This window comes from Phaenicophaeus curvirostris, chromosome 4 (assembly GCF_032191515.1).
Source record: "Phaenicophaeus curvirostris isolate KB17595 chromosome 4, BPBGC_Pcur_1.0, whole genome shotgun sequence".
Lineage (NCBI taxonomy): Eukaryota > Metazoa > Chordata > Aves > Cuculiformes > Cuculidae > Phaenicophaeus > Phaenicophaeus curvirostris.
In genome coordinates this window covers 70,419,006-70,444,423 of record NC_091395.1, presented here as the reverse complement: position 1 = coordinate 70,444,423, position 25,418 = coordinate 70,419,006, and the positions used below count along the sequence as shown (strand labels likewise).

Genomic DNA, 25,418 nt, shown 5'->3' with positions numbered 1-25,418 from the left:
CTAATCCTTCCAATTTATTTCTATATACACAAATTACTCATTTTAATGAAAACTAGTGTTTTCCACACAAAGACTTGGCATATGCTTTTCCAAGGGGGCATGTGATCTAAAACAGAGTGGGAGTACAGTTAACTGTGAAGGCACATTGAAGAAAATAAAATCCAGCTACATAGAAAGAAACAGCTTACAGTGTTCAAGAGCTGCCCAATTTCTTTCCTTCTTTTACATAAAGGTATAAATCAGAACATTAAAGACGAAACAGCAGAAAGAGCAAACCATGAACAAGTACAGAAACTAAAGGTTGATTAATAATCTATATTTACTCACCCATGAACTCTATTAAAGTTTAAAAAGCAATGAGAACTGTGCTTTCACAATTAGACTTTTGATTTTCTAGCACTTATATTTAGCAAATTAGCAGAGACTGAAATAGCATCACAGTACTTTTTCCAGAATTCAACTAGCAAAACAGTTCACTAATGCAAAACCCACCAAACCAAACCAAAAATACCTTTCACCCCTTTCTCCGGCTAAAGATTCACCCAAACAAACAGCTACCTGAGGACTTCATTCACATGTAACTGTACTTGCTTCACCTTAAAGTAAATAAATCATTTAATTCGGATAAATATTGATTTGAGAAGCCTTGAGCAACTTTGGCAGGTGTTTCAATGTCAACCTTTCAGGACTTCAGAGCATTGGCAGGAATGGCTGCAGACCCCAAACTCCCCTTTTTACATAGCTGTGATTACAATATGCACCATTACGTGAAGTAATAACTCTCCCTTCCCAGCACCTTCAGATCTATCATAACACAGGTCAACTACAACTTAAGTTGTCCACAATTCTCCAATTACTGATCTGGTTCTGAGCAACTACGTAGCACATTTAGCTTTTTAGGAAGACTAAGGACATAAAAACATTTGCAATAAAGCCTAGAACAAAAAAGTCTTTAAAAGCACTTGTTTTCAACATAGGTCTTTCATAAACTGACTTAGAATCGAATTTGAAATCACAGGAAAGGTATTTTTGGAAACAATAAGGAGCCATCAAAATACACAAAAGGGAGGTCTTACTCAACTTCCCCTTATTCTAGTCCTGATCTTCACTGAGCGATATGCAGATATAGGATGCATCCACCTCTTCTACAACATTTCAAAACAAGTCTTAAGTAGTATCAGCTTATAATATTTTGCACAGCAGTAATTTTGTTTAAGTTTAGAGAGAAATGTTTAGGACTACAATATCAAGTTTCAAAGCACATACATTTGCCAGGATTTGGGGCACAAGAAGTTGGGCTATGTAGAAATCTAAGACTTCTAACAATGTAATGGGTGAGCTGCCATTCTAAAAAATCCCTTCCATTTCTCAAAATCTTAATTCAATTTGTACTTCAAATGCCCTCGTATTTCCCTAAGTTTTAAACAGATGTTTTCATTAAAGTTTAGCATATTTAAAGGCCAATGTATTTCCAAACTATACTTTGTGCCTTTGATTAAATACACAGTACTATCTTTATAGGAAGATTCTACTCAAACAGCTAAAAAAATATCAGGCCTTGACACTGTAGAACAAACTTTGTTGCCTAAAGTACTCTGCTTATCATGGAACCATCGTTTCAAAATAGGTCCAACAAAAAGTGATAGAGATTGGCTGAATATCAGTTCTGTGTCCTCTTCAATTTAGCAGCAAGTCTAAATAGCTAAAAACACCTTCTGCAGACATGGGCTATATCAGGTCTGCTCCATACACACCATTATATGGATTATTTAGAAGGTATAACATCCGATCAATGGAAATAATTCTGCCTATCTGAAATACTGCATTTTATCTCTAGAGCTTGAGGAATGCAAGCAGTGAGTCTAGCCAAGAAAGAAGCAGGTTTTAAATCATAGACTCATAGAATCACCAGGCTGGAAGAGACCCACTGGATCAAGGCCAACCATTCCTATCAAACACTAAACCATGCCCCTCAGCACCTCGTCCACCCGTGCCTTAAACACCTCCAGGGAAGGTGAATCAACCACCTCCCTGGGCAGCCTGTTCCAGTGCCCAATGACCCTTTCTGTGAAAAAGTTTTTCCTAATGTCCAGCCTAAATCTCCCCTGGTGGAGCTTGAGGCCATTCCCTCTTGTCCTGTCCCCTGTCACTTGGAAGAAGAAGCCAGCACCCTCCTCTCTACAACCTCCTTTCAGGTAGTTGTAGAGAGCAATGAGGTCTCCCCTCAGCCTCCTCTTCTCCAGGCTAAACAACCCCAGCTCTCTCAGCCACTCCTCATAAGGCCTGTTCTCCAGCCACCTCACCAGCTTTGTTGCTCTTCTCTGGACTTGCTTCAGAGCCTCAACATCCTTCTTGTGGTGAGGGGCCCAGAACTGAACACAGTATTTGAGGAGCGGTCTCACCAGTGCCGAATACAGAGGGAGGATAACCTCCCTGGACCTGCTGGTCACACTGTTTCTGATACAAGCCAAGATGCCACTGGCCTTCTTGGCCACCTGGGCCACTGCTGGCTCATGTTCAGTCGGCTGTCAACCAACACCCCCAGGTCCCTCTCCTCCAGGCAGCTTTCTAGACAGACTTCTCCTAGTCTGTAGCACTGCACAGGGTTGTTGTGCCCCAAGTGCAGGACCCGGCATTTGGCCTTGTTAAACCTCATGCCATTGGACTCTGCCCAGCGGTCCAGCCTGTTCAGATCCCTTTGCAGAGCCTCCCGACCCTCCAGCAGATCGACACTTCCACCCAGCTTAGTGTCGTCCGCAAACTTGCTAAGGGTGCACTCGATGCCTTCATCCAGGTCATTGATGAAGACATTGAACAGGGCTGGACCCAGCACTGAGCCCTGGGGAACCCCACTTGTCACTGGCCTCCAGCTGGATTTCACACCATTTCCCACCACTCTCTGGGCCCCGCCAGCCAACCAGTTTTCCACCCAGGAGAGTGTGCGCCTGTCCAGGCCAGAGGCTGACAGTTTCTCAAGCAGAATGCTGTGAGAAACTGTGTCAAGGGCTTTACTGAAATCTAAGAAGGTACATCCACAGCCTTTCCCTCATCCAGTAGCCGAGTCACTTTGTCATAGAAGGCGATCAGGTTAGTCTGGCAAGACCTGCCTTTTGTGAACCCATGTTGACTGGGCCTGATCACCCGGTTCTCTTGCATGTGCTTCATGATAGCACTCAGGATCACCTGTTCCATGACTTTCCCTGGCACTGAGGTCAGACTGACAGGCCTGTAGTTTCCTGGGTCCTCCCTGTGACCCTTTTTGTAGATGGGACATTCTGTTTAAATAAAGGAACCAGATTAGACCACACGGGCAGTTGAAAGGCAAATCCACTCATGTTTCTGGAGTAGATTAGCAAACTAATCTCAGCAGTGATTAACACAGAGAAACTGGTAAGATCCAATTAGCTAACTAGTAAACTTGCATCTTATCCAAAACTCAGAACAGGGTCTGGTCATATCTAGAACAGAATTGGTTACCAACCTTGACAATAAGCAAGCCTATGACTCTGGATGGCTTGCCACCCAATTACCTAACCCACGGCTTCATTGAAAAAGCTATATTTTTAAAGAAGAAAATCCTTAAGCTACAAGTAAGTGTCTTACAATGATATAAGAGAAGAACAGATGCCATCATAGACTATTAGCAAGGCAAACTGGATATAAACTAGCCAATTCTGTGAATATCCCACCATAGACAGCTCAGTTCCAATATCTTACTGGAAATGCACAGAACTTTTTCCTTTATTTTTTTATTGTTACTTCTGCAAACTGTCCTCCCTATTGCTCACACAAACCTCCCCAAGTCCAGCATCTACTGAAGGCAGCAGGGTTACACTCTCAAGCGCAAGGCATTCTCTGACCACTCTCAAGCGCAAGGCATTCTCTGACCATAAGACTCAATTTTACATCTACAGAAAATAAATTAACACCTTCAGTTTTTAACTGCAGCAGTTGCCTCCGTGGACACAGCAGCTTTCTGAAGTGAGCTGTGTACATGCATTAGTACTGCAAGCAAAGTACAGTCATGAATTGAGGTTCACTAGTTTTTAAATCAGCAAGTTTACTCTCACATGAGAGGCAGAATTCTGAGTAGAGTAAAACACTTCTCCATTGAGCTGGAACACCTGCAGTTACTGTATGAACACTATTTCTATATCTGACCTATATATATTAGCAGTTTCCTCACTCGACTCATTTATACATGGGTTTGCTTGCTCTTATTTAACTTTACAGAATTACTCAAACTGTACAGCGACACTTAACCAAAGAGATTTGCACTAAATGACTTAGAAATCAAATGCTGTTCTCTGGTAACAGTGGCACAACTTTTTTGCTACCCCGTCTACCTCTCTTCCCCATGGCTTCCTTGCATTTTAAAAACAAGCCATTTTCCTTTGGTCTCTGCTTCAAGTATCTTTCCACAGATCTTTGTACTGTATATCAAGTAAACTGGACTTCAAAATCTGGGCTTTGGGAGCAAAATGTAAAAAAGTTGTGACAGGGTATTACACTGGAAAGGGTAGGAAGCCTCCTGTACTGCTGAAGGTAATACAATCAGTACCAGATCACAAGCATATCTAACTAGAAATTAGATCAGTTTATCCAGAAATAGCTTTCTGCAATAGTTCCCTCCACACACTGAGGAAAGTAAAATCTCACCCGTGTCATTTTAAAAAAGTCTAATGATGGTCTGTTCCATCGTACATCCTCCTCCCGTCTGCGCTTTAGCCGGCTTTTCTTTTCATTCAGAACACAAGGCTGAGAGCGGCATCTCAACAAGCCCTGACGCCGGCTGAGCTCGGGTGTGGAGGTGGGAGTGCTGTTGGCTGAAGGCAAGAGATTTCCTGTCTCGGTGATGTGCTCCTGGGAGAGGGAGAGGCGGCGCCTTGGGTTAAAGTCACAAGGACCTCCGGAATTCCAGCGGGTACTGGAGCTTGTGCTGCCCTCGCTACTGTCCACAAACCCGCTGCTGGCAGAGGAAGGTCTGGGTACTGGTGATGTGTTGAAGCTGGTGATAGTGAAGACATTATTGAGCGACAGTATGTTTTGTGGCAGACTGATACTTGTGCTTCTCTGTAAGGTTGCACTTCCATGACTGTTGCAGCGTTGCAAGGTAGCGCTACCACCACTATTACACCGTCTCTTTGATACGGGAGTCCAAACCTTTGAGTTTCCAGGCTTCCACGGTGACCGACAGCGAGCAAGCTCGTCTGGCTCAGAGAGGGACCTACAGTGGCGTTTCGTTGGTGGTGCCAAGGGCTGACCCGAGTTTTCATTAAGGTTTAATTCACTTATCCATCCTGATACCATGGACGTACTGGAAGATTCCTGCTGCCACTGCAGGCTACCATTGCTGGCAGTGCCAGTGCTGAATGGGCACAGGGGGAAAGGGTAAGCCAAATTCCTTGTTGTGTCAGTCTGAATTGGGCAACCCCCATTTAAAGCTTTCCAAGGACTTTCTTCTGAAAGCAAAAGACAGATACAGGTGAAAGATGCAAAGGAGAAAGATTATTTATTTTAAACTTATTTTAATGTAAAGCTTAGAAGCAAGAGCCACAAACATCCAGCTCTTAATCAAAGTTTCACACTATGTAATGTATTCCTATAAAAATATGCAAAATTCCAAAAACATGAAGACCGAAGCATTTCAGGAGGCAATCTAGGCATTCTAGTATATATGTACCTTGTTCATCAGCACTGTGGTTCTTACTAAGCAAGAGGAACAGCTTCCTTACCTGCTTCCATACCATAACAAAAAGCTGTATCAGTGAACTCGAGGTATAACTAAAATAGATTAACAAGAAATGCGAGAACCCAGCAGGGAATATTGAGGGTTTAAAAAAAAAATAGAGCAGGATAATCTCTTCATAGTCTGCTGTCCTTCACTTGCCTCTTATGCTTTTCCATTAAGAACACCTTACTATAAAAAAGTTTTGAAATTCGTGTTCACAGTCTGTGGTGTGAAAAGCCTTACTTTAAATTAGAAACAGTATGAAGTTAAATCAGAATACAGATTGTTTCCTTTTTTTGTTCATACTCAAAGTGTAGGGGGGTGAAAAATCGTAATTCAATGCACAAAATGAAGTGAGTATGCCTTAAAAACCTCCTGCAAGCTTCACTGTGAATACAGACATAACCCATAGAGCACAATTTCTCATCTCAAGTGGCAATGCTGGGTTAAAAGCAGTCTGCCAGCGAAGCCTCTCAGTCTTTTGTGAAGTGTTTCTTTGAGAACATTCTGCACATTTTACAGCTGTTCCTCCACATTATACAATGAAGTGTAAGAACTACAGCAGACTTTGGATTTGCAAATTGAAAAGCAGCAAAACCATTGGCCAGTTAACAGTGCTTCATGCTTGGTTAGAAAATTTGCTAATTTAAACCAATTAGCCAAGAAAGTTTCACATACCCCAGCTTTAAAGAAAGAATATTAAAATACCAACTTTTTTTCCCCCTACACCTATTTTAAGAAACTGGATATAGCCTAAACGTTAAATACTTGTGTATTCTTATAGTTGGCTGTCTAAACTAACTTTAGTGTGATCAACAGCTAAAAGATGCACTGAGTAGCTTTAGAAGTTGCAAACTCAAATAGTTGTACATGTTCCATGACCAAAGTATGTCATGGATTATCCTGGTTTTGGATCTTATTTAAAGAACACCCTATTGTCTCAAAATCATTTAACTGTGCAGACAGCTGGCCTATTCAAACAACATGTTTTATTAGAATTCCTCTGTCCTTCCTCCTCCATTCTTTCAGACGGGTACAACCACATACTGTGCTTTGCCTTAAGCATGTAAGCTCTTCAAGGCAGGGACTATCCATAATTCAATGCAAGTAAAATGCCAACAAAATGGGATCCAGATAATGGTAAACTCCTAGTGCCTACTGTAGGACAATGTCTTAGCTTGGACTGGCCTGATTCTTAAAAATCCTTAGGAAACTCTCAGAGGCTAAGAGACTGGTTTAAAGTTTTCAGTAAAAAAGTTAATAGTTGCACATGCGTTTTAATTGTTCACATGGTAATGGCATTTAAGATAAAATACTGTTTCCCTTTGATACCTCACACAGATTCACACTTTATGGGGAATCCCACTGAGCAAATAAAAATCTTCCATGCTTAAAGATATGACAGAAAATGCAAAATTTCAAGTCCATCCCTTAATAAAGCACTAGAAAGTTTATATACCAATAACTGGCAGTTTTACCTTTGTGACATACAATTTACTCTTATTCTAATAGGGCCATGGCAGAGAAGAAACAAGTATAAAGGCACTGGTGTTCAGTTTATGGTTTGGACCAAGCTGGGTATTTTATGTGGTAAAGCTTATAAGAAGGTAAGTAAAGATGGGTTCTTCTCCTGACAGAAAGCTTTCAAAAAATGTTTAGCATGAAAACCAGCACTCCTGTGCTTCTGTACATCATAGCAGATATAGAACCAAAAAAGTGTTACAAGGGCTTTTACTATGCAAAACAGATCACAAGTACAAAACTAACAACCAGCTATTCCCAGTATTGTTCAGAGAGCAGCTTAAACCAGCAGGCTCTACAACAGCATGCTCCATCCCCCTCACCTTATTTACAAAAGAAAGGCTGCTTGCTATACCAATTACCTCCATAAAACGAAGGTTTCTGAAGAACTTACCGTTGATTTCGAAGGGGAACAAGCTGCCACTTTTGTTCAGCTTCTCAGATGAGTACTGAAATTAATCAGAAAAAAAGGCTTTAACTGTGTGAAAGAGCACAGACTTCAAGGAAACTGCATGCAGTTTTCAGTTTCCCTGTATGCGCATTTAAAAACGTCTTTAAGAGGATCAGATTTTGCTGGGTATCTTGAAGAAATTCCTGAACAGCTGATCTTTCTAAACAAAACCTCTGGCATCTAACTACTTCTAATGTTTTCTGAGATACTGCCAAGTATCAAATTGTTTTGAGAGTTGCAACATTACCCCATGTCAATGAACTGCAAAATTAGGAGTGATAATTTACTCTTAATGAAAATTACCCTTTGATCCAATTCTTGTTTCAGTGTAGAGTAAATTACTGGTTGACAATCGGGTTTCCATTTTCAAACTTAAGGGTAAAAAGCGAAAGACTCAACCTTAAACTAAGAGACAGGAATAGCTTTATCTAAATTAAATATACAAACTCTCAAGGGTGCCCAGAATGAACATTGCCTAAATCAGACTTTACAAGTATTTTGCATTTTCTTCAGAATCAACGGAGCAAAATGTTTTCTTATTTCAAGTATAAACGCCATTAAAAAAATATTTCCTGTCTAAAAAATATTACCCTTTGCAGACAGTTTTTTACATCACTTTATTGGTGACCATTCACTACTCAATGTAAATTCATGCTTAAAACAAAGTTTGCATGTAAAGTGCTTCCGAGTTTAAGATTAAGCTTCAGCAGCAGCATCTGCACAATAAAATAAATTGGTATGCAGAATGCTTTTCATTTTAAACTATTTTTACCTAGAAAATACTATTACAAAGGCATTATTGAAGGGTCTAGATTTCTCAGACAAAGAATAGAGTTTGCTATCCAGCCTTTTATGGAGGAGTTACAAATAAACGGCTTAAGGCTTCATCAGAGCCCAAGGGTTATTATTTATTCCCCCACTGCCACCCCAGGACTGAGAGGAAGATTGCTTTAAGAAGAAAGCAACATACTTCATGTGAACATTGTTTTTTTGTGTGTAGCCAAAGTAGATAGCATTGTACATACACTTCCTTCCCAGATACAAAGTCAACTTTTAAACAAACATCCTTGAGCTAAAAAGCTGTTCTTCCTCACTATATAGCAACACAGTGCTAGTGACAACATTATATCCCTCAGCCACACCTATAAGATACAAATGCTAAGCTATGGCAATACTCCCTTGGCATTATTGTTTTAAAGGTAGGAAATAACTGAACATGGTGCAGGTATTCCACATCAAAGTCTTATAACTATCTTGAACTACACTGAAAAGGGCAATAAGAATGACTTAGTCATAAAGTAATTAGGGATGCTTGAAAGACTATTAATACGAGATCTGCAATGCTTAGAAGGAACAGAACCTCAAGCACAATGCCACATGGCAATATTTAGTTTTTACAAATATTTTTCAGCCAAACATCTTCATCTTCAAAGTCCTCTACACAAATGCCTGAGTTAACTAATTACCTGAACTGTAACCACCATAAAGCCTTGTCCATCAGGTAGAGAGACTAAACTGTTATCTTTTTGACAGCAGCAAAGCACTAAAAGCATTTTTCAAGGAGGGCATGGAAAAAGTGGGATTGTATACCCACAGACTCCCAACTGCAGTGTTCTCTAACACAGACAACAACCCCATCGTTATAGCTATTGCTGATCAGTTTCTAGGGAAGTCAGTGTTCAATTCTAAGAGAAAGCAGACTTACTACAACTACAACTTCTCTTAAGTGATCTTTTATATAGAATCTTGTAAAGTTACAAAAGAGTGCTAATTCTTTGGAGCTTGAGACCAAAACCCCTCAGTAAGAATGTGACATATGACATCATAAGCAGAAAAGGGACAGCAAACTGTATCATTTCAAGTAAGAGCTCAAGGCACTGAAATAAGGGGTGACTAAGGGAGAATAAGTACAGAACTCCTTCATAATGCATACTTAAGCTTTCTATAACAGACTAAAATTCTTGGAAACACTACCCGGCAGAGTATTTTGAAAATGTTTGGAAGACCAAACTTGAGTATACTATCAGGCTGTGAACTGTTTATAGGAAGGAGGATCTTATCTATACAGCAGATGGCAGAAGTCCCACTAGATACTACTGTAGGAGGGCACTGAACCAGTTTATCAGCTCTCCTGGGTTGGCTACACCCTGCCATCCCCCATTCATTCTCTTTGTGCTATGATCTACCCGAAGCTTCCTGAAATAAGAGCTCAGTTTAATCATTATACTGCAATTGCTAAGAACCTTGACAGGGAAGTTCACTATCCCCTGTGTGAAAGAAACTTTTCTTAGAATAAGGCCAAATTATTCAACTAGGTCATTTTCCTGAAGTGGAAACTCAAGAGGTCACACATGTCCACATTCCAACTACTGCTTTTTGAATACACCTTCTAAAAAACCACCAAGATTTGATGCCTCTGGAGAACTTTCCAAGGGTGAAAAAAGAGCATTTTGAATTACAGACACACAAAACAATGAAACTAAGCTTCACCAAAGCTTGGAATTATTTGCTTCATGCAAGAAAGTGGGTTTATTTTGAAATGCTTATTCAACAGCAGAACCTCTTTTGTGCATTTGGAGAGACTGTATGCAAAAGGAAAGGAACTACATGGTTTACCCAGTCTTAGCAGCTGTTCTTTCGTTAAAATATTCACTAAAAAAGACACCTAGTCCTGAACTGAGTAAATGGAAGAGGCAGGCAAGTAAGACTGACAGTGAATTATAATTCACATCACTCATTTAAAAAGTGTTCTTTGCTAGCAAAAACCCAACTGTAACAGAAATAATTCTAGCTATTCTTCTACATGCACTCTAATCTACTACACTAAGAACTTCATAACTTGTGCATTATCCTCAGAATGACTTGTTGATCTTCATAATTCTAAAATCTATTTCCTTTATTTCAAGGCATTTTTCCCAGATTTAAAGTATATTTAAACTCCTCCAATTTATCACCATTCTTTTCAAACCACAGAAGGGCTAGCATTTATTATTCAAGTACTAATTAACCACCACCATACAGATGTGATTTTCATTGTTTTAACAGGTCAGCCAGACCTCCATGTCTCTACAAATATAGGGACTAGTGAGGAGACGCATTTGATCTTTTCTCAGAATGTGAAGAAGTGATTAAGTCAAGTCACATCTTAAGACTCAGCCCTCAAGTCTTTTGGCTAGTGGTTTTCCATCCAAGGAACTGAGCCCAATTCTAAGTCTTTCAACACAAGTAAGGTTCATAAAAACTAAACATAATGGAAACCCACACGCAAAGAAGGGATTTACAGCAGATCTTCCTTCCACAAACACTTGCCTGCAGATAGTCACGTTTCCTTCTTAACACCACACCTTGAAGTCTTGCATCTCACGTACTGCTACTTCACAAAACAATACTAGCTTCTACATTAACATTAAGAAAAGTAAAAACCTTAGCCAGAACATACAGAAAACCCCAAGACTTAAGTTAAAATTCAAGAGGCCCATGTTCAAGGGAAGAGAGACCAGCTGCTTGATTTAATGACACTGTGAACTCATGAAAGCCACCATGTCCCCACAGAACATCTCACTGTTCTGAGGCAGAGTGAACCAAGCAGGGATCCTCTATCTTGTGAGCCAGTGTTTCCTTGAGATAAAAGCCTGGGACAGCCTTCCTGCTTCTACAGCAGGAAAACAAATACTTTGGGATTTTTTTCCTAAAGGCAGGTGCAACACAACTGAGTGTTGTTGCTTGAATTAAGTTTGAGACAGTTTTGTAAGACTCAGTCTCATCTAAGTAACTTCATTTTCTGAAAGCTAACTGCATGTTTTTCAGACAGTTTCTCTCTAGAAATGATAGCGTGGGACACTGGTATGCAGAAAGGCAAATGCTTATAACTATAGTAACCAAGGCAATCCTCAAGCCAGCAAAAACAGGCTGCACCTCCAAGGAGGGGAGACAGGACAGGTGATCCTAAACTGACCAAAGTATTCCACTCCGTATAAAACTGAAATACCATGAGGGTCTTGTCCCTATTCCACAACGGCAAACATCAGTGAGGACCTTGTCTGTCTGTCTGCTCCTGATCCCAGATTTGTGCATTCCTGGATCCAGTTCCTAAGCCCAGTTCCCACCTAGCCATGGACCCATTCCCTCACGTCTGCTCTATAGGATTTGTGGGGACATAGTCAGAGGCATGGGGTCTCATCCACCTTGCAAATCAGACCTAACTTCAGCAGCTGAATTCTGGCTGATCTACATGCTTCAATGTTACATAGTGTTGAGTTACTTTTAATCTACTTTGCATTTCACATTTACATGTTATTTTGGTAGATCCTTACCAGATTAATATTGTATGTTTTACAAGCCAGATCATCCAAGCTCTGGTTCTGCAGCTTTTCTGTTATTAGTGTTACCATGGTAGTTGTTCCTTTTCCACTGCTCAGACAGAAGTGTTGGAGGCTCTTCGGTCTCTTGTTTCAATACTCGTGAGCCATTTCTGTTTTGGTTTAAGTCTTGAGATTTATGCTTCCATCATATTGCCAATGCTTATTTCCAAAAGCTGTCAGTGTATCATGTCTGATTTTTCTGTAAAATTGGAGCAGAAAAAAAGAAAAGTGAGAAAAATCCTTGTGTACATCATAATTAGTGTTGTAGTAACAGGATTCATGTATGCTTGGACCATTCATTCACACATATATACCACTGATCAACACTATTGCCTGCCATCTCACATTACAGGCCTCTGTTCATGAAAGAACACTCCTATTGAGATTTCATTGATTACAACTTCAGAAGGGAGATGAGACTCATCTAGAGCAAAGATCAGGACATTATTTGCCTGTTTCCTACTACTAAACTGATTCTACTTCGAATTTTTTCCAAGGCAGAAGGAAACATTTAACCATTCCCTTAGTTAAGCTACCACATCTTAGCCAGGTGTGCCAGAACAGCATATAAAACATGCAGATAATTAATACACTGTTCTGTATGTTTAACACCATCTGCCACTTTAAGATGTTCTACCATACTGTTTCATTGCTAAAACCTTCTTAAAAGCAGAGCAGAACAGTGCACAGCACAAGCACTATACCCACTTTCCAAACCCTCAGCAACTTTTAACGTATTCCCTGTGTTTTTTCTTTTTTAAAGGTTACATAATTGCTACCTGTCAAACAACAGATTTTAAACTTGTAAGCAGGACAGACTACCATACACGTAAAAGCACTGCTGACAAAAGCTTACATAACTTCATTCTGTGAGCAGTCCTCTGAATCAAAAGCTCTAGGTTCACTGCCTGCCTCTTTCTATCCTAAACTTCCTCTACATTATGTCTACCCCTTTTCTCCTTCCTCAGCATCAGTAGCCCTAAACTGCTGCAATATCATTCCTTGCTGTCTTCCATAAGTCTTTATTAGCTGGTCATTTTTACCACAGTAAAAGGACCCCTGACCTTTCCTCAACTCCACCTCATTCTTCCAGTTCAAGAAGAACAAAAACAGATGACTTCATCTTCCTTTTTCTATCACCAACCAAGTCTACATCAGTATTAAACGAAATTTCTTCACATTACCTTCCACTAACAACTCCCCTAACTTTGCCTTACTGTGTTAACAAAAACATCTTTCCCCAACTCACGCTAACAAACCATTCGCAACATGCCTTATCCTCCTTGCTTACGATTTAAGCTGGTCAAGTGTATTCAGTAACTGCTTATGGAATAAAAACAGAGGAGATCCACACACGGGTATTTCCAAATCAAAGCAACATAAGCCTTAGGGAAGGCATACTGATGCTCTTAGGAGCAAAAGTTAACTTCCATTTGCTAGGCCTGAAAGTATACAGTAAAAAAAGGAATAGCAGAAAATAATTTTAAATTAATGTTCCCAGAAGACATTGACATTTTTCTATACAGCTACTTATCGGCTGTTTAAATAACCACTAGCAGCAACAAAAAAAAAAAAGCCACTTGAGTCCATGACCCAAGTCAAACACATTTGAAACTAAGAAACTAATAGTACCAATGGTAGGTGATGTTAGATTATCTTTTAAATCCTGTTGCTTTTCAGTACATCCTCAAATACGTTTTTTTATATGCTAACCACACACTACCTTAGCTGCACAGAAGTCTGCTGTATAGCAGCCTCCCTTAGACTGAGAGCTGCTCCACAACTATAGTTTCTGTCCATTTTTAACTCATTCCCCTATCTACATGCATTTGTTTTAAGATACAATGCATACAAGTGCTCCTCAACCATAAATAATGCTACCCAGACATCTACAGATTCTACTGGTCTGGTTTTACTGAATGTCTCCATACTTTCAGGAAAGTACCCAACAACCTGAAATATTTACCACATCTTGTTCTGAAATAACACAAAGTCAGACCCCAAAACCACTTGAGTTCACACAGTCACTGGTAAAAGCTGCATACGCCCTTTGCCAAAGCACAGTGCAGGTCATGAAATGCTATGCAAGTTTAAGGCCAAGCATGTAAACAGAGTAGTATTTAAAGTAGCACAATGAAACATGCAATGCCCCTTGTAAATCTGGTGAAGTTAAAATTAGATCTAGAAATCCAGGACAGGAGTCAAAAGAAAAGCTGACTGGGGGTCAGAAATTTTCCACATACAGACTGAAAATACACCGAAGCTGAGGAGCTTAGTAACTGGCACAAAGACTTTCAGATTCACTTTAAGGATTAAGATTTCCACAACTAAGAGGCTACTATTAAGAACCAGCTGAAAAGTTCAGCAGGTGTTTAATTGCTTTTCTGTTCAGAAGGGCTGTATAAGAATGTGTGGGGTTTTTTCCTCAAGGAAAATAGCAAATCCAATAAAACCGCTGAAGACAGGGGAGGAACAAGGTTGTAATCTATAATCAGCTAACACACACAGTTATATTTTGCTTAGTTTTTATAATCTTCAAGTGTTTCATTGAAATTTTAAGTCAGCACTATACAAGCTAGAACAAGGAGAGAGCAGACAGAAGGTTATTAGTCCTTAGTTAATGAACCAGTGTGCTTAGTTGCATGAAAAGACAGAGGGGAGGCAAATGAAATCACAGGAACACGGCATTTTCAGAATCAAGCTGAACTACAGTTATTCTTAAATCCCACCAGATACTGAAAGTAATAAAGAGCTGCAACCATTCAGGCCTTTACTGACAACATGCAACCCCATCTATTCTGAAACAAGCAAAATGGAAATTCCCCATAAAGTTTATCATTTTAGCCACTCACACTTAACAGCAATCCTTTTTTAAATGAGACATGATCCACTAAAAGATTTTTTTAAGTATGTGCTCAAGGACTATGTGGGACTGGGGTGGGAAAAGTGATGTTAGCCAGACAGATCTTCACATACCAGCTCCCAGTTTCTATTGCTCCCTTCCAACAGCAAATTCCATTTCTCAGTACCAAGTACAAGCCCTAAGAAAACAAGTTCTAGTTCAGAGCAGAAGCATGCTGTGCAAGTGAATTCCCTCCCCAATCTCCCTTTATGTGTTTTATCACACATTGCAGATGAGTCTCACCCAAAAGCAACCCCCTCTGACAAACCCAGAAGCTGGACTGCAGCCACCATTAGGTGTTCGGCACAGGGCACTAGACTAACACTGCTCCAAAACAAGCCACCAGGCTAGACATACACTGTGGACATCAGTACTGTTTTACACAACAAATCTGTTCCTACTGGGCAGCCCTCCTTGCTAATGACAACATAATGAATGCTTAAGTGGAAAAAATTACCATCATCACACTCCTACCAACGAAAGCCATTCCAGGTTGCAGTTTGATGTACCTTAGCTGCCATCACAACTGCCAAACACATTTTCTCCTCCAGGCATTTGTTGCTCACAGAAGTAGGCCAGAACAAGTGTTTTTGCTACTACACAGAAAACTAGATCAAGGAATTTTTGTAGTTAAACAACACACTTCAGTTTGTTTCCAGCAAAGGTTGTTTTCCAGCTGGATCAGCTCTCCAGTCTGTTTTGCTACGAACTGGACACAACTGCTTGTGTGGGCACGCTGTGGCAATGCTGTTTATCAAGGTGCCGGTCCAACTACAGCACCAGGGGGAAAAAAAAGCCACTCCAAAAAGCCAGTTGATAGTAGCCTTTCCCACACTGAGCCAGGAAGATGCCTCTACAATTAGGAATTAGACGTCCCCTTCCAAAGTAAGGTTTGAACCATGTTTTGCTCCTTTTTTCCCTTTTCCAATGCACATTCCCTTAACCAGTCAAACTTACCAGCTCAAAGTAATCTGAAATCAGCCCCACAGCACCTCAACTCAAAGTAACCAAAGTCCTGGTTCACGGTAGGTGAGCTATTTATTCTCCACCAGGAACTGCTTCCCTCATATTTGCTAGTTACTGTTAGCTATTAGGAGGCAATTAAGACCCACTCTAGCTTCGCTACGCTGTTGTCATTTTAGAACTTCATCAATATATATTTTCAAGCCATACAGGCTTTTGGCCCTCAGACTCTCCTGGAAGGAAATTGCTTACACTACAGAAAACTCTTCATGGTTATTTTCACATCTTTGGGGGTCTGTTTCAAGATCCTCCACTGTGGTACTTATTTAATGTACCCACAGAAAGGTTAAGCTGTTTATTTTATGTACTTTTTCCATCACGCTCTTTCCAGAGCTGGTTAAAGACAGATAACTTTCAGTCTCTCCTTACCACGTCCTTCGTGCTTACCAGGCTGAATCCCTCGCAAACTGCTTGGCACTTCAAACTAATTGGATTTTCAGTAATGGGAACCATTTGACCATCCTTGTTAGGGTAAGGCAAATGCTGAATTCGCATTTCTTCAGCTGCCTCATGGCACAGATCTTGGCACAATCAAGTTCTGCCCATCACTGCAAGTACATGCCCTGCTTTCTATACAGCCTATAAGTGCACCCTAAAGATACACACTGCTGCTGTCACCAAGTCTCTACAAGCAGCAGCTGAGCCAGGCATGCAAGTACAAACACTAAGCTCCTGCAAGTCTTGAGGTAACAGTAATAGTCCCTGGAGATCCAAGCTGGATGAAGTCCTACAAAACTACAGCCCCCTTTCCTTCGCACACCATCCTCTATGGAGCCTGAATAGGTAGTGGAGTGAGAAAGATAAGCCATCCAAGAAAAACATGCATAACTAAAGATGTTACTCAGTTTGTCCTGTGAAAGACTTAATCTAACAGGAATCTCTAAACTGGCCAGTAAAGGTAAGAGACAGGAAGCAAGATAAGCTATTTTTATTGCTGAAAGGTAGACTAATGAAAAGAAATAAAATAAATGGAATATTAAAAAAAAACCTCCAAATGCAAGGCAAAGATAACATTCCTCGCAGTTGCAGTATGAGCTGTGATGGAATCAGTATCATCATTATCCCTGATTTAAAGTCCTTTTCTATGACACATTCTCAAGTCTGAGAAAAGAGGAGATATATTATTCTATCTCTATACTACTACTAAAGAGATGTTTTATTTCTTTAAAAATTTAGCCACATGTAGTAATAACTTGTAAAGCCCCTGCTAAATTAAGGGCAGAGAAGAAAAGTGCTCATGTCACACATTCTGATCTTCAGTGATGTCACTGAGGTCTTTTTTGGTGAGACTACTAAAAATATGTATCACCCAACCCCTCTGTCAATTACAGGATGTCAGAGCCTCATCCAATTTGACAACCTACTTTCAAAGTGATGAAGAGCCCTGATGAAGAACATAAAGCCAATTCAAAAAATCTCTTCTTGGCTCTAAGAGTAAGGCAGCCAGACTCATTTCCAACCCACTCCTCCTCCTCTGCATCCTGGAGGACAAAATGTTCCAGCAACAGCTCATCTCACTGGGAAAATTTACATGTGTTTGAAACACTTCTAACAATTTCTCCTCTGTCTCTGGAAGTTCCATCTTGGATAGAGAAGAAAAGATCACAAGACTTCAGATGATTTCCCCATAACACAAACGTAGGTGTTTCTTGATGACTGTAATTCCATTTTTAATGCTTATGGGACTAAAATTGGTGAGAACACAGAAGGCTGTTCCTTCTTTTCTGTTCCATCACATTATTTCCCACTCTTCACTCAGAACTACATGGAACCCTCATAACCAACAATTCCATAAAGATGTGCTTAGCCAGCTCCCACCAGACGACTATTTTGCTACTAGGCTCTAGAAGAAAGATGTGATTTTTTGCCTCCTGGCACTTTCTGCAGCGTCCAAGAAGCATTTCAAAATTGAAACATCATGTAAAACTGATCTAGTTTTAACAGAGCATTGTCTGTCCCATCCTAGTTATGCTTGAGGCAAGACTAAGTTGGAAGAGTAGCTTTTTCAAAACTGTTAAAGTAATGCTTTATGCCATCTGAAAAAAGCAACATAATGTCTTGTTTTTTGCAATGCGAACTCCAATCTTCCAAATGGAAAGAGAACACTCTACTCTTAAAACTACATATTATTTACCACAGAGCTAAGCAGTTCACAGGGAGGCTAAGCATTCCTTGTAACATAAGTCTATTAGTAATAGCTTTAGACCAGAAAGGTTCTCAAGAGCAGGCTTTTAAAGAGAATTATTTGGCACCTGTCCTTTCTAGCACTAATCTGCAGAGTGGTTATTCTGCAGCTTTCCAAAATTCCACATGAAGTCTAAAAAAAAAAAATCAGAGCTTTAATTAGAAAGTTTCCTGCAGCTAAAGAATTATCCATCACTGTTTTAGGGGATAGGTGCTCAAGGGGGACATCTCAGTTTCCAGTATGCTACACTTTAGGGATCCTCCTCTAAATGGACAATCAACAAGCATCCCTTTGTTTCCTGAGGTTCTCCACAAGAGGTATAAAAAGTGTATTAGAACAATAGCTTTTAACCAAGGGGGACAACAAAAGAGTAGGGTTTACAACCACAGTTTGTATTCTGTAGAAATTGTTTCACATCTAGCAAAGCCTGTTTCAATAGTATGAACTCATCAGAGAGAGGAACTATGTGACAAAATAAGGTAGAGCTCAAAAAAATACCCTCTACACACACTATAACCGAAAATTAAGCCAAAGTAGTTAGTTCCAACACTTAATTCAGAGTTTCTTTGAAAGTCTGAAGAGATTTCTTGAGCTACAGAATCTCTCAGCTTTCTTCACGCAGTTCTTTAGTAAGCCAGTTTTTATTAAAGAGAAGCCTCAGTATTATGAGGTGTTTAAGCCTGCGTTAAGGTTGCCACGACTCCAGGACAAAATTGCAAAAGGGACAAGGAAAAGACACTAGAAGGCATCTTTTATACCAACTGATGGCTACTACAGTTAAGTTTCTCAGATACGCCACAGGCTCAGAAAGCACAAGCAATATCAAGAGCTCCAAAAAACATCTGCTGAAGAACACACCTCACCAAATGTGCAGGGCAGGGCTGTATTCCACTGTTGTAAGGAAAAACAAGGATTTAGTTCTTACTGCCTCCAAAGAGAGAAGAGAACCAACATTAGGTCCACTTGCTTCAATACAAATTGAATTTTCTAATTCAATTATTAGAATTCTAATTCAATATCCATCAACATATTGAATCAAGATCAGGAATATCTAATTCAATAATTAGAAAATCAATTTTCTAATCACTATGTAGCCCAGAATTTTGCTCCATATTGACTCTAAAGTGTCATCATTCTCAACACCGAATGGTCACCAAGACAGCTGTGACAATATGAACCGTTACTAAAATAAGGCTGCATCCTACACACTCATTTCTACTCCACCTCCCACGCTTCAGATGCAACAGCTCCTATGAGAAGGAAGCAAAGTCTCAACAATCACATACAGCCTTTGGGCTCCATTTTACTTAAAAAAAAGGCAACACATTTTGGCAAATCCCTTGAACTCAAAAGAAACAAGTAGTACTGAGCGTTCTGATTGAAAAAACAGACCTTGTTCAAAGACTCCCCTGTGGGATGGAGAAAACCTGCAAGCAGAAGCACCAGAAGCAAACCAAAAAATATGGTGGTTTCCAGCTTGCAGAATTGGTAGCCAGTGACATGCTGGAAATAGGTTAAAGGTAATATTTGGTGTACAGATTTCTCATTCTTCACATGTAGAATTCATCCAGCCTGGCAAAGGAATACACACAAATCAAAGATTTGAAATTGCTTAATAAAATCTGAATTCAAAATGGAACATTTTACTCTATTGCACAACAAACTGTGGTCTGTAATAAATACTACCCTTTATTTCTCAAGTTACTATCAGGTGGTTTGGACTTGTTTTCAAACCATGAGGAAAGCCTCCTTCCAGAAAGGCAAAGGAAGGGTGGAGATGGGGATTGTTTGGCATTTGTCACAGTTTACGAAGCATATTTCTCAAAGCAACAGAAGCAGCAGAGAAGGAAGCTCAAGAGACTTTTTCCAGGTCATACCTAATTAAAACAGGGAACATATCACCACAGAAAACTAAGGCTAAGAACTCAATTCAACCAGAGGTTAATGCATTTCGTACTGATATGCATTGGCTATAAGAAGTCTCATCTGTCTCCCAGGTTTACACCCGTCTTTCAGACTTGAAGAACTAACATTCATATCACAGACAAGTCATTCTGCATCTTTCAAAGTATCGTTGTCAGACAGAACAACAGATGAGCTGTGCCTTGTGTCTGACCCTGCACCAAGACACTTTTACAAGATGCATTTATTACTTACGTTATCTTTCCTAAAATAACCTACTGTTACTTAAATGACAGTCAAGGATTTCATTAATTCTACTAAAGGATATTTACATCTACTATGTTTAGAGTTTCATCTGAATTGGCCATCAGCACTGGCCCATGGACACTCATCTCCCTGAAATGTGCAGTTTGGACTCTTTCCTCACTTTCCTCAGCATCACTGCAAGAATCACAAGACTGTTGTACAGAAGCAAGGAACAAGCAAGTGTGGTCTACTGAGGCTTTTGTACATGAACACCAAGCCCTTTGCTTCTGCTGTAATTATGACCTAAATGTGCGAACAGTCATTATTTCAAGAATGTGCTAGCTCAAACTAAGAATTATTGCCTGCTTAAGTAGTTCAGAACAAAACCCAGTGGGCTATCACCACTTAAGAGCATTGCTGTAACTTTCAATCTAAGATAATACTAAAAACTTGGAGCTTATGTCCTACATAAATTATTTCCACCTCCACATACTGTTTTTATAAATATTATATTTGAAACCTATGGAAGTATTTATTTAGTTTACAAAGCCTCCCATAAGACACAAAATTCAGGTTGTTATAAATAATGATTTATACCATGAATATTAGCATTTGAAGAAATGTACATACCATCAACATAAGCCTACCACATTCCCACTGAAGAAAATGAACCAGATTATACAAGACCTTCAAGATTTTATTTTACTCTAAGGCTTGTGGGGAAAAAAAACACAGATGAACATTAACTAGCCCTACTACTGAAATATTTGCTTCACTCCATCAGCTAGAAGAAAATACAAGGTGGGAAAAAAGGAAAAGAGTAGTATCATCTACTTTCTCTTAGTGCTTAACCTTATAAAAGAGAGGAGTCAAACAGGCATATATACATGCTTTAAAACCACTCAGGCCTGAAAAACCTGTAGCATTGACCTTAACTTGTATGGCAGTGACAGCGATCACTCCACGCACATGCTACTCCATGACAGACTGAAAAAACACCACTACTGAAGGACTGTTACATTACTAAACCCTATGGGCTCGGAGCTGAGGGATTAGACAAATCTCTCCTATACATCCTGCTCCTAAAACACACACAGAGGTAATAAACCTCCTCCTATTTGCCTTCCGATTCATTCTGAAGAGTTTCAGACATCTGGTTGGCTTGTTTAGAGTAAAAAGCCCAACAAGTAACTTTGGTTTTATGATCCCAAATGTGAAATGTTCCTGCTGGAGCCCTCAGGCCAGGTGAAAACCACTTGCATTAAGATGCTACTTCTGGGCATTTCAGGGATCTAATGAGCTACATAATCTGCTCACAAGGAAGTCTCCCCAATATTAGCTTGTGTATAACTATGGAAATTAAAAACAAGGAACCTATGGTAGTCCAAATATTTTTCAGTAAATAGTACAGCTGGTGAGCTGCAGATACTGCTAAATTTAGAACTCAAGTGCTTAACAGTGTTCTGTAAATATCCATATATCTCTGGATACTGCTTACAGTAACATGAAATACGCTTCTTCACAAGCCTTACTGCTCTAGCTCTTGATACCACCAGTAATATTTCCCTGTCATGACAAAGTACCATGCCTAATTTAATGGTGTAAGAAAAGTTTCAGGTTTTGTCTCAGAATAATTCTCCAGAAGGTCATTGCGTAAGTGTACTGAATAAGCACATGTATGTATAGATCCTTATTTTAGCAGTTTAATGACCAATACACAGTTCAGATGCTTTCATATAAAACCCAAAAGCCTAAAAAAAAGAAAGCAAACTACAGGAAGTGCTATGCAAGAGTAAAGTTTTAAGTAGGATGGCATACAGTAGTTAAAGCTTTCTTTTCTATTATCTGTCTTGAAAGAGCATGAAATGCATTAAACAGATACAAGATATGGTGTGTAGCAGACAACCAAGTTCCCTCTCGTGGCCCAAACTCATTCTCAATCATGGCTGACCATCTGGAACTCGTTACTCAAGAAACTTGAATTCATCTGGCAGGAGACACCACCTCAAGAGACAGCACACCAAAACACCTCAAGCTTTACAACACCCATCCAGCTAGATGAGCTATTACAATTCAGAAAAAAAAACCTAAACATACAGCCTTCACATATCAAGAATTTTCTTTAACATTAAGAGGTATTGAGTGTTACACTAGAAATACCAACAAAAGGTTTGAACAATCTGTTGTTGTTGTATTTTCTTCACTAACCTACAGTTTATACCAATTATTTGTTGGTTTCCAACTTCTTTTTGGTACTTCCCATGAGTTTTCAAATGGTGAAGTCTCTTAAGAGATCTGCACTGCACAAATACTGCTCTACCACACCTCAGTCATAGTCCACAAATGATCCAAGTACAAGCACACCACAAATGAAAGTCCATTAAAATAATGGAATGAAATTCAAAGACAAAAGCAGTACACAGGTCAGTACTGCATGTGTGTTCAACATTTGATTCAGACATTCAGGTGTCACCAGGGTCATCCCCCTCACCAGACTTAAGGTACTCAACAAAAATCAGTTCAGATGAGCTGTGCAGCTTAAGTCTTCTTAGTTCACTAGACCATTCCAAAAGCAAGGTAACTGCTTTCTTTGTCTATGCATTCAGTCTTCAACAGCACACTGAACAGCTGGATTCAGGAAACTGTGCTAGAGGTCAAGACACAAACCAAGGGGTACACATCTGCAGTATGCATTACATTTAGAAAAAGCATTCATAGCAATTACATGAAACCTTGTGAGACAGTTATATCATGTAAGAGAAGATGACCCTATTAAGTCAGAAAAAGGCCTAGCGAACTCCATTTTAAACTACATCACTGGCATTTTTTTTTCCCCTTCAAACACTGAAAGACAATTTTTTGCTTGATGGAAAAAAAAAAAAATCAGTATTTTCGCTATGTATTACCTCAACACTATCAGATGTTTAATGAATCAGTCACTAATTCCACAAGCAAGTTCTGTGGAAAGATTTATTTGCCAAAGTAGATTCATAGAAGTCACTAGGACTCCAAATCATGACGTTTACTCATGCAGTACAGGCTATGAAGTCTTAGTGCAAAACCATGCTCCTGTACGGGAAGCAAATGGGCACAAGCTGCCAATCAGTACACAACTATACTACCTGAAGCGTGGGCCATAAGGTAGAATAATTCAACTTTATTTGAGTTCACAAATGTTTGGTAAAAAAGTTGAGGAAAGAAAAAAAAAAGCCTTTAGTTTTAATCTTCAGTAATAAGGACAGAAATTTAGCAGTTTTAAATGGTGGCATGTAAGTCACTTGACTAGCAAGTCAAGCATATAGCATCTGCAGTCAACAACAGCACAAGAGAGGCCAGGACTAGGAGTGTCTGGAAGGGAAATGTGTGTCCTCCCACTTGGGTAATTATGTTTACAGATGACTGCATTCTGACAAGATCAGCTGCTGGTAACCAAGCTGAAGGACAAAACAGTAAAGATTGATCAGATAAAGTCACCAGTAAGACAGATGCAAGTGTGTCTTTTCAGGTCTTTACCTGAAAGCTCTCAATCTTTGAAATGATCTTTCAGTACTGATAAAAAGTGTGCTTTATCTAAACACACTTTAAAATAAGCCTCTGAAATTACATCTGAGTTTCTGGCATCTTTACTCATGCAAAGGTTAAGCACACTACAGTGCCCGTAAAGCAGTAACATCTTTTCTCCTGATGATCTGAAACAAACCACTGCATTAGGGGAAGTCACTAGCTGAGCACCTGGACCCAAGAAGTACTGAAGAGATAAACAAGGTTTTGACAGCTGCAGCCTTTCCTGCAGGTGCAAGAGGCATTTACTTCATTTCAGTTTGGCTCAGTTTAACAATTAGTTTAACAACTAGCTCAGAACTTAGAAACAGGTTTGGTTTTGATTCTCTCAGATCTTGTGCTCAATTGATTAAAGAGCAAGGGGAAGGGCAAGTTGGCCCCCAATCAAGTCCAAAGTTTAATACTGTATATTTAACAGGACTATAAAGTTTGGTCTCAAGGACAAACAGTATTTTGCAACTGATGATATTAAAGTCTGAGCATCACACAACACATGAGACTCGCACAAGAAAGCATTATCCCACCTTGAGAGTCTGACCACAGTCCCCTCCGTACCATCCCCTCATTACCACTCCCCACAGCCAAGCTTGCCCAGCAGCCTCACTGACAGCAGGATGCAGCTAACAAAACAAGAGTGAAAAAAGCATCCTAACAACAAAATACCTTTTTCTGTGGGCTGTTAGGGAGCTTGGAGCAGTTAATTCAGCTGAAGGTGTCAGAAACTACATAATTACATCCCACTTTAAATATCAAACCCGATGGGCAGGACAGAGCCGGGATATGCCCTGCGGTACAAGTGAGGGTACAAACACTGAACACAAGCAGCTCGGCACAAATCCAGGTTTTACCACATGTCCAATACAGAGCAGCCATCCCCTTCTCAAGGGTAGTATTGGGGATACTTCTCAGTCTTACTATTCTCCACAGCAAAAGATGAAGTTTTGGGATAATAGCATAAAGCTATTTATACCTTTAAAGTTTGAAGGGGAAACCAGTTTTATGTTAAGATACAGCATTACACAAATAGAAATTAAAAAGCCCCTTGAATTTTTCATAACATTAAAAACAAGCAACAAGCTACCCAGGGAGGTGGTTGAGTCACCTTCCCTGGAGGTGTTTAAGGGACAGGTGGACGAGGTGCTGAGGGACATGGTTTAGTGTTTGATAGGAATGGTTGGACTCGATGATCCGATGGGCCTTTTCCAACCTGGTGATTCTATGATTCTATACTTAATCTTGTGCATCAAAACACAAGCAAGTATTAACATCCTCAGGTACCCTCAATGTACATTTCACCATTCACATTGCTTCTAACTTCAACACCAGGAGATGCTGCCTTACATTTCTGGCAACATATTGTGGGTCAAATGATCACTGAAGTTAACTAATAAACACTCAGTGTCTTTACAGAAGGATTAGACTTTCTAAATCTGCTCAATTCAAGACTGAAGCATGGTTTGAAAGGATAGATGTCTGTCTCCTTAAGAGCACACAGTGCAAAGAACAGTTAGAAGACAAATTACTCCAGCTTGTAG

General features: G+C 39.8%; 1 protein-coding gene across 1 annotated transcript in view; it reads right to left on the bottom strand.

Annotated features, from left to right (window-relative positions):
• FAM53A (family with sequence similarity 53 member A) overlaps positions 1–25,418 on the bottom strand; it is a 69,366-nt gene that overhangs the window by 35,313 nt on the left and 8,635 nt on the right. Inside the window, exons 2-4 of the mRNA XM_069856484.1 lie at positions 12,017–12,263; positions 7,647–7,701; positions 4,660–5,462 (exon numbers count right to left, since the gene is read on the bottom strand). Of these exons, the coding sequence (XP_069712585.1) occupies positions 4,660–5,462; positions 7,647–7,701; positions 12,017–12,094 (936 nt within the window). The 5' untranslated portion in view covers positions 12,095–12,263. The remainder of the gene's footprint in view (positions 1–4,659; positions 5,463–7,646; positions 7,702–12,016; positions 12,264–25,418) is intronic.